Below are 9,957 nucleotides of genomic sequence, written 5' to 3'. Positions count from 1 at the left end.
TGTCAGAAGCGCGGGACCCTGCGGGCTAAGTCGGCTCGGGCCTCCTGTATCTGGCTCTGCAGCTCGCGTGCAGCATCCTCGCAGTCATGAAAAGTGGCCACAAGATAGCCCACGTGCCCAGGGCATAGCAGCCAGCAGACACCAGCAAGTAGGCGGGCAGTGGCCACAGGACTTCCTGGCAGGACATGGGCAGCTCCAGGCCCAAGGCTCCCGTGGTCAGGGCCGCCCAGGTGGAGCCCAGGATCACCAGTCCCCAAAGCCACTGTGCTAATTTCGTCGTGGTCACTCTTGGCCCCGCGTCTCCCCTTCCCCGGCGGCCCGGATGTCTCTTCACCAAAGTTTTATACATTATTCAACGGTCGCTCTCAAGAAATTGAAAAGACAAACCTCGCCCGGGGTGGTGACTCACCCCTGTAATCCCAGCACTTTGAGAGGCCGAGACAGGCAGATCACCTGAGGTCAGCAGTTCGAGACCAGCCTGGCCAACATTATGAAACCCCATCTCTACTAAAAATACAAAAATGAGCAGGGTGTACTGGCGCACACCTGTAGTCCCAGCTACCCGGAGGCTGAGGCAAGAGAATCACTTGAACCTGGGAGGCAGAGTTTGCAGTGAGCTGAGATCGCACCGCTGCACTCCAGCCTGGGTGACAGAGTGAGACTCTGTCTCAAAAAAAAAAAAAAAAAAAAGACAACCCAATCCACAGGATGTAAGAAAGGTCTGCAATTCATGTATTTAAGGGTGTAGTATCTAGAACATATAAAGGAGGTTTTCAATCAACAATATAAAGGCCACTCAACTTTAGTGGGCCAAGGATTTAAACAAACATACCTCCAAACATATACAATTGGCTAAGAAGTGCATGAAGACGTGCTCAGCATCACTAATCATTAGGGAAATGCAAATCGAAACTAAGAGATGTCATTTCATACTCATCGGAATGGCTACAACGTAAACACACACAGAGAAAGAAAACTAGTTTTGGTGGGGATGTGGAGGAACCAGAAGGTGTGTTACTGGTGGAACTGTAAATGGTACAGCCGCTTTGGAAAACAGAATGTCAGTTCCCCAAGCATTAAACAAACTGGGTGTGGTGGCATGAGCCTGTAGTCCCAGCTACTTGGGAGGCTGAGGCAGAAGGAATCTGAGGCTTTAGTGAGCTATGATCATGCCACTGCTGTCCAGCCCAGGTGACAGAGCAAGACCTCGTCTCTAAACAGATGTTTAAAAAAGAACAAAATTCTGGTGCATGCTGTAACATGGATGAACCTTGTAAGCATCACACTAAGTAAACAAAGACAGACACAAAAGCCACATATTGTGTGATGCCAGTGATATGAAATATCCAGAATAAGCAAATCCACAGAGACAGAAGGTCGATCAATGGTGGTCAGGGTCTAGGAGGAGGAGGGGGAGTGACTGCTGATGGTATGGAGCTTCTGGGGAAGGCAGGTGATGAAAATGTTCTGAAATTGATAGTGGTGATGGTTGCATAACTCTGTGAGTACACTGAAGACTACTGAATTGTTTGCTTTAAATGGGTTAATTTTGTGGTATATGAGTTACACATCAATTTAAAAATGTGAATAGAGTCCTGAATGCTGTAAGAAAGGACTAGTAAGAAGTCAGGAAATACTAAACACTAAGCCTTGCTGGTCTTATTCCTGGAAATTTGGTCTCATCCCCACTTTCTGTTGTCACCACATTTTGTCTCTTTAGCTCCTGACCCCCCAACCTGTCCCTAGATTCAAACTAGATTCAATCTCCTAAGGCTCCTTCCTCATTAATTATCTTCTGACAACCAGCCTCCATGGCCCACTCCCATCCTCTACTTCTGCCTACAGAAAAAGGTCCGCCTCTCCCACTCAGCCCGGACTCATCTGTCTCCTCAGTTTCCTGCCATTGCCCAACTCAACCCTTCCAACCCCCAGCCTTCACCACTCTTGCCAGCCCTCAATGCCCACGCCTCTTCCCACAGAAAACCCGGGCTGATCTAACTTCCATGCATTTGCTCAAGCTGTTTGTTCTGCCTGGACTGACCACCCCTGCCACCTGATCCAACCAACCCCACCATTCTTCATAGCCAAGATCAAGTTGCATCTTCCCCACAAGGCTTTTTCCAGCTCCTCCCAAAGCCAAGATTCTCTCTCATCTCCAAATCCCTAACAACAGACAATGCGTTTGCTGCATAGAACACGACTTTATCTGCTGCCCCTTATGTGCTTTCTGCCTATACAACACGCACCTCTCTTGTCTCTCTTTGCAAGCTGCAATCACAGCGCATGCTTCCTCTCTAACTTAATAATGTGTGTGCTCTGTAAATGCTTAAGGGGACAGGGACAGCTTCCTTCCATTCAGCATTGTGTATACACATCATTGGTGTTATGTATGCAACGAACAAAGTTAATATAAGCTGAAGAAAATCAAGTATGTAAAAATAACAAGTGGTGGCGGGGGATGGTGGCTCAAAGGCCAGCACTTTGGGAGGCTGAGGCAATTAGATCTCTTGAGGTCAGGAGTTCAAGAACAGCCTGGCCAACATGGTGAAACCCCGTCTCTACTAAAAATACAAAACTTAGCCCAGCGTGGTGGCATGTGCCTCTAATCCCAGCTATTCAGGAGGCTGAGGCAGGAGAATTGCTGGAACACGGGAGGCGGAGGTTGCAGTGAGCAGAGATCGCGCCAGTGCACTCCAGACTGGGCGACAGAGCAAGACTCCGTCTCGAAAAATAAATAACAAGTGGTTTGCTGCCATAAGGTAAGAAGTACTTGAAGGAATCAACCGCTCACTTTTCTGGGTGTCCTCGTTACACAGATTCAAGCAATTCCAAGCACAGCTGACTGTGTAGCTAAGTGGTTAGGGGCGTGGGGTCTAGGGTTGAGCAGCCTGGGTTCACGTCGCCCTGTTGCCATTTGCAAGCTCGGTGTCTGTGTGTGGGTTACTGAACCTCACTGAGTCTCTTAATTCCTCTATAAAATATAGGAAGCTCCAGCGGAGTAGGTCTGTTGTGAGCACTGAATGAAACAGGGCTTAGGTACACGCTAGCTGTTATTCTGTTGTTAGTGCTATTAACACCAGCCATTCAGAACCTAAATCCCTTAGCTTTACACATTCACATGTAATCTTATGGGGCAAACTGTTTCCCATTAGCCAAGCTCACAAGAGGCCAGAAAACAAAATATTTAGAATGGGAAATTGTTTTCCAACTCTTTGTATGCGTATTTGCTCTCCAAGGCCTGCCCTTCTCAGGAGTGAGATATCCCGAAAATGCTACTTGTATTTACAACAAAAGCAAAGGGTGGAGCTGTTGGGTGAAATAAATTTCCAGACTATGACAAAACAGAGATCTGATTCATCACAGAACCACCTTGATTGAGACCAGAATACCCCCAGCCACCCCATACGACACCTTTCCTACTCCCTGAAAGCAGGGATAAGGTTTGCCTTGTTCCCCACTGCCTGACTTACAGAGTAGCTTCTCAATAAATATTTGTTGGCTGGGCGTGGTGGCTCACACCTGTAATCCCAGCACTTTGAGAGGCCAAGCCAGGCTTAGGAGTTCGAGACCAGCCTGGGCAACATAGGGAAACTCCATCTCTACTAAAAACACAAAAATAGTTGGGTGTGGTGGTGCACACCTGTGGTCTCAACTACTCAGGAGGCTGAGGAAGGAGGATCGCTTGAGCCCAGAGGTCAATGCTGCAGTGAGCTGAGATCATGCTACCGCACTCCAGCCTGAGTGACAGTGAGACCTGTCTCAATCAATCCATCCATCCATTCATCCATCCATCCATCCATCCATCTATCTAAATATTTGTTAAATCAGTTAATTCTTTGGGCAGGGCAGGTTTAAACATCAACAACTTCTCATTCTTCTCCTCTCCCTTTCTAGATTCTAGGCAAACTGATTCCCTTCTCTTTTGAGCAGGACAATGTTCGCTGTGTCACAGCTTTTGGTATATTAGTTGTGTTGTGTTTTCCTGGATGGAAACACCCTGATGAACTGTGGGAAGTGCCCTGCTCTCATCAATAATATGTTAAAAATATTCCAGCGTGCCCCTTCTTTGTACACGCTGCAAACATTAACAACGGTGATTATTACCCCAGTGGCTCAGGGTTGGTCTTCCTCTACAACCTGGGGCACTCTGTGGTCCAGGCCCCTCTGGACAGAGGTCAATAGCACATCTTTCTCCGGATGTGTGTGTCTGTATGTGGTTGTTTTTTTTTTTTGGAGGGGGGTGCATTACACTTAACATTGCCTTACAGTGTCAGCTTTCTCAGTTCCTCAAAAAACTCCATGAACCATGCCTTCATACTTCCCCCTGGACTTAGCTTGATTCCCCTCAAAGGACAAATGCATCTCTGAGCAATTCTCAAGGCAAAGACACTCAGCCAGACCTAAAGGAGGGTGAGCCCACCTACCTCTTTCAGCTGACACTCAAGGGAGCTTGCCATTATCGGGCTGGCTGCCCAAAGGCCAGTTGACAGGTGCCGGGGTTAGACATGTGGGAAGGAAACAGCCACCTTGTTTTCCTGCCTTGGATGGAATTGGCAGAATTCCAGCTGTTCCCTACCGGGGCTCCAGCTCACAGCCCTTGGGTAAAATGTTTAATCACGGAGCTGTATCTCCTGCCCAGCAAAGGAGAATCCTGAGACTCGTCACAGTAACTGTCCCGTCCACTTGGCTTTAAAAGTGTCCAGCACCCTCCATCAGTTGATTCTCTGCAATAAAACGTGCACACCGGGTACTTCCCTGAGAGGTTTTAGAGCGCCAAGGGGCAAAGCTTCCTGAAAGAGCCCTCAGGATCTGATTCAGATTCAGCAAATGAATTTCACCAAGGTAATCCTGAGTAGTTGAGTTCTCTCTCCCCCTTCCTCCTCCCTCTTCCTTCTCCTCCCCCGCCATATCTCCACAAGTTGTAACCTGGCATGCCTGCTCTCCGAAGCCAGAAATATGACAAATATTCAGATAAGCCGATGGAATTTAAAAGTTCAGGTTTATTGCTTTGCTAATGAGAACTGCAGGGCACACTTCAAAATGTGAGGTGTGCCTCTCTCAGCTTCGCTTGTAGCACAAATTCGGCACCTAGCAACGCACCACAAACTCGGGAAACGCTTAATGACTGTTTGCAGAATGAATCAATGCATCTTATTTTAATGTATTATGACGATTTCATTCTTAAAAGGATAGGATGGGGAGCATTTAATGTAAAAGTATTTTCGTAACGTTAGAAAATTTTGTTTTTATGTTTAAGGGGCTTAAAGTGAGGTCAACCTTTAATTTCAAGTTCAACCTCTTTTTTTTTTTTTAATAGCAGAGTACTGTAGTAAAAATAGCTTGAGGCTTGAAGTTAGACCTCTTTTTCACACCCAGTTCTGGTATATTCCGAGATAAGAGTGTGTAATCTACAGGTGTTATGAGGATGGAGAGAAGTAGCCAGGAGCATTCCAAGCACGTGGTGGGTGATGGGAATGGGAGGAAGGTGGTGTCCTTATTTTCTTGGCCTGACTCTCCAATGTCACGCCAAGGCTTGGGGTCCTTCTAATTCTACAGTGTAGAGTCACTTGCGTGCTGCTCATTTTACAGAAGCCAAAGAAAGAAGGCGTTTAGTCCCATCAGCCACGTCCAGACGTAGCCTTCTCGTGCCCGGACACATTTTTTAAATTGTGCTTTTCTATATTCAATGCTATTCTGGGTCTTACACACCAGCACAACGCTGAGGCCTCCCTCGCGAAGCCTCTAACAGACCTAATCTTCATTATGTGCCTTCAGCGCAACAAAAACTCTGAACAACTCATGAGGATTTCAGGGCCTCCTAACTGGCAAGCGTTTCGGGGAAATCACAGGGAAATTTGTTGGCCGCATGATTAATCCTGGGTGGATTGGTCCCGGAAAAGCGCGTATGGGTTAGCAGCAAGCAGCAGCTTGCAGGATCTCACAAAATAAACTGTCTAATGAAGAGGCCCCAAAAAAACGTGCCTTCCGGATGAAAGTTCAGCATGAGGGTGGGGCCTGACAATGGAAGAAAACGCCAGATGTGTGGACAACAGACCTCCTTTGAATCCACACTAACACCCAAAGAGACGACACATGGGACCAGATTATAAAACTCAACCTGATTATAACCCCGGGGGAGGGAAGCCCAGTAGGGCGTAGGATCTTAAGAAAAGGATCATAAAATTCATCACCATAATTACCCCCCAGCCCAGCTCCTCAACACAAGCCAACAATAGCTTCGCTCAGTGAAGTTATTCATCCATATTCAAGTTGCTTCGCTCATTATTCTCAGACAAAAAGCCTGTGGGACCTCTGTTCCTCCGGCAGCCAGGCAACTCAGCACCCACCCTCACTCGGCCAGCCCCCCCACCAAACCATGGCTTTCTTTAGCAGTGGAGTTTCCAGTACCAACGATGGTTTTTTGGTTTTACTGCCATCTTTTAGGACTGCCTCTGACATTCAGGAGCTGGCTGAAGATAATCACAGCTAAAGCTTTCCTGCGTGAAAACAAAGGATGTTACCAGCAGCTGTTTCTCCCGCACTGCTGGGATGCTGAAGTGAGGGCCCTCCCTCACTTTGCCCTGATGAACACAAAAGGTGTCATTTGCAAATTGTCTCGCCAAAAAGGAAATGTAAGTGAAAATACAGAACTGTATATATTCCAGTGGGAAGAGAAGTTCCAAAGACCGGACTGCCACGAATAACCCGTGGCTCCTATAAAAAGGGCGGCTCAGTCCCTTTGAAGCAGTCAGCCCAGCACCGCGCAGTGCACTCTATCATTTTCCTAAGACTGGGTATTTTTGTCTGTGTGGACAACTGGAGGAGCCCAGATTAAGTGCAACCCTCCTGCAAGCCACGCCCTCTCCAAGAAGTATTCCTTTGGGCCTAGGCCTACCTCCATCCTCAGTTTGGAAAATGTTTACTTTTCACAGCACAGCTCAGCAACCTCCAGCCCCAAAGATCACAAGTTAGCTTACAATTCCTTCAACCAACGTTTAGTGAGCAACTACTACTTGCCAGGCGTTGTTTTGGCCATGGGGAAATCAAGGCTAGATGTAGCTGCGTCCTCCAGAGCATATGTTCCATTGAGGAAACATAAAAATAAAAACCCAAGAAAAGAAACAAAACGGTGACAGATGTCAGCGGAGACCACCAACACAGCAACCCAGCAGAAAGAGGGAAGGCTCTAGCAGAGGCAAAGGGGAATGGAAGATGTGGATGCCTCCCACCCCAACATGGGAGCCAACACGTTTAAAACCTAAGGAGTCGCCAACAGGCTTTGGGTCACTGATGTTGTGGCCTAAGATGAACACGTGGCTCAAATCCCCTTAAACCTCAATGTTCATAACCCGCAACCATCCTCATGCACTCCACACTCCTCGGAAGCCTCCACTTGGACCTTTTCCACCCACACTATCCTCTAAAGAGGATAAAGGAGGCCTCTTCCAGTCCACTGATGGGGTGCTGAGTGCGTCCAACAGGCAGGGCGCCAGACTAGGTAGTCCCAAGGGGGACCAGGGCCACCGCAGAGGGGAGAACCCTCCTCTTGGCCCCAGCCCTCCTCAAAGTCCCGATTCTATCGGGGCGAGCCTCTCCCGAGGCGTGCGCATGCCTCCAACACACCACCCTATAGGAAGGAAACCCCAGTCCCTGCTGCCAGTGAGCGGGGGCAGCCTACTGTGATCCTTCCACCCGATCTCTCTGGTGCGGCCGACTCGGAGGGAGGCCCCCTCTGCTGCCCACCTTGCAGCCTGTGGATTCCGGGGTTCCTCCTGGCACACCCGCGCAGCTGAGTCTTTGGGATCTGGCACCGGCTGAGCCGCTGCCTCTCCTCCTCCGGCGCTGGGCCGCCTGGCACGCACACAAACCCTCAGTTCCCCCGCGCTCCCCCGGACAACCTCGAATGCCAGGCCCGGGCATTCCAGCAAGTCTCTGCTCGCTCGTCCCCACCAGCGACCGCGGGAAGCCACTTGCCCTGGGTCTTACCTCCTTCTGCCAGGACCCAGAGCGACGCGCTCCCCAGAACGAAGAGCAGAGCTGACACCTTCCACATCGTTCCCGACGAGTTGCTCTCCTGGGGGCCGAGCAGCGAGTTTCTGCGATGGGGGAAGATTCAAAAGCGCCGCGGCCACAGGCCCAGCCTGGAGGAGCGTGACGGTGGGGGTCGGAGGGTGGGAGCGGCAGCCCCGGCGCAGGAGGTGCGCGAGCTTCCCAGGCCCCAGGGAGCCGGACGGCAAACTTTGCAGCAGAGAACTTTCCGAGCGGAGTCAGCATTTATCTCTCCCGAGGAGGCGGGGGGAGCGGGGTCGGCCGCAAGGTGGTCTCCGTCCCTGCGCGCTGGGCCCGCCCTCGGGCTCTGTTTGGCCAGCGCCAAAACGATGATCTCAGGCCAGGTTTAAAGTTACAGGGCCGCAGCTGCGGGGCCGCCAGCACTGCGGGCCCTGGCAAAATGGGCTTTTATTCTGTTCAACAACAGGAGGGAAAGGGACCACATGCAACAAGAGGGGTTTAAAAAAACAATAAATGTTTTAAAACCCTATATTTATTATTCTTTTTGTTGTTGTTAAGAGTAAGCTACGAGTCTGTTTTTCTTGTTATGGGCAGAGGTAAGAAGTAAACTGTTCCTTGAGTGGCCAGTAGTTTAAGAACCAAGCATCGGGTTGTTCCTGTAAATATTGAATTTGCTGGCTTAAAAAAAAAAAAAAAAGTTGGCCGTCATCTGGGTGGGCCGGAGGCGGCGCGCGCTCGTCAATTGCGCCCTTGTCCCGGGGACCGGAGCGGGCCGACTCCGGGGGGCTGCCCCAGAGCTGGCTGTTGGGGGCGGGGGGGTTGGCAGAGCGGGTAGCTTTGGCAGTTTTGAAGAAGAGGCTGAACTCCATCCGCCTCTCCCGACCCGGGGATCCAGCGCTGCGACTCTGGAGCCCACCGGCCTGCTCAGTCGGATTAGGCTGGGCCAAGCGGTGACCCATCTGGTCGCCAAACGTGTGTCCCCTTCCAGGCCGGGCTCACCCTCTTTATTCCTGAATTTGCCCCCATAATCCTCACTTCACCGGTTTAAGCAATGTTGCCTTGATCTCAGGTACCAGATCCCAGAGAACTTAACTTTTTTACTTTTAATTCCTTCTGAATTGTTGGTATTAAAAAAAAAAAAATTAAGAGCAGGAGTTTGGGATGGCCTCTGCTCCACTCCTAGATGCCACAAATTCCATTCAACAGAAGAACCTTAAGACTCAAGCTGTTTTGGAGCTCCACATTGGGTGAAAATTGTTTGCAGATCCTTATCTTGGCCCCTCCCCATTACAAATTTACTTCTAAGAATCATCCGAGAGGCTGTATTAAATACTCAGATTCCTGAGTTCCACCCCAAACTCATTAATCAGACCTCTTGGGAATTCCTATTTTAAACCAGTGTTGCAGGAGAACTCGTCCCCTGGAACGTTTGGTAAACTCTGCCCTTCATCACAGCTCCTAAGCAGGATCTACCTGGGGCGTTGGTTATTGTGCAGGTGCCAGTCTGTCGGGAGGCAAGGGGAGATTCTGCATTTCTAAAGATCTCTCAGGTACTGTCTTGTCCTGGGGCTACAAACAGGAGCTGAGCACCTGAACTAAGACAATGAGGGGCGGGGGCAGCACACTTAGAGCCAAAGGGTTGGAAATGTAGAGAGAAAACTAGTGATACACTTTTTCCTGAACCGACTTCCCCATCTTGGAGATGCGTTTTATGACTCACAGGTCAATAACGTCTGTTGACAGGATGAATTGTGCATTGTCTGTTGAGCCTGTTAGATGGAGAATAGATGCAAATCTATTGTGCGTGTAACTCCAAGGTCACACACGGAAAAAAAGATGGACTGCTTTATTTAAAAGATTGAAACAAAATGAAGCCTAGGTGGGGGAGATTGGGTTACATGCAACTAATTTAGAGGGATGCTGAGACTAGGTCAGGATTCAAGGAGA

General features: G+C 49.4%; 1 protein-coding gene and 1 pseudogene across 1 annotated transcript in view; both read right to left on the bottom strand.

Moving 5' to 3' along the window:
• Positions 1-8,622, bottom strand: part of PDPN (podoplanin) — a 32,849-nt gene extending 24,227 nt beyond the window's left edge. Inside the window, 2 exon segments of the mRNA XM_032300453.1 lie at positions 7,987-8,169; positions 8,172-8,622. Coding sequence (XP_032156344.1) covers positions 7,987-8,169; positions 8,172-8,274 — 286 coding nt within the window. The 5' untranslated portion in view covers positions 8,275-8,622.
• LOC116566605 lies at positions 3-349 on the bottom strand (annotated as a pseudogene).
• Positions 8,623-9,957: the final 1,335 nt, after the last annotated feature.

The sequence above is a fragment of the Sapajus apella genome, unplaced genomic scaffold (assembly GCF_009761245.1).
Source record: "Sapajus apella isolate SASKATOON/1434 unplaced genomic scaffold, GSC_monkey_1.0 scaffold43, whole genome shotgun sequence".
In the NCBI taxonomy this organism is placed as follows: domain Eukaryota; kingdom Metazoa; phylum Chordata; class Mammalia; order Primates; family Cebidae; genus Sapajus; species Sapajus apella.
The sequence above is the reverse complement of the archived record's forward strand: the minus strand, read 5'-3'. Positions and strand labels throughout refer to the sequence as shown.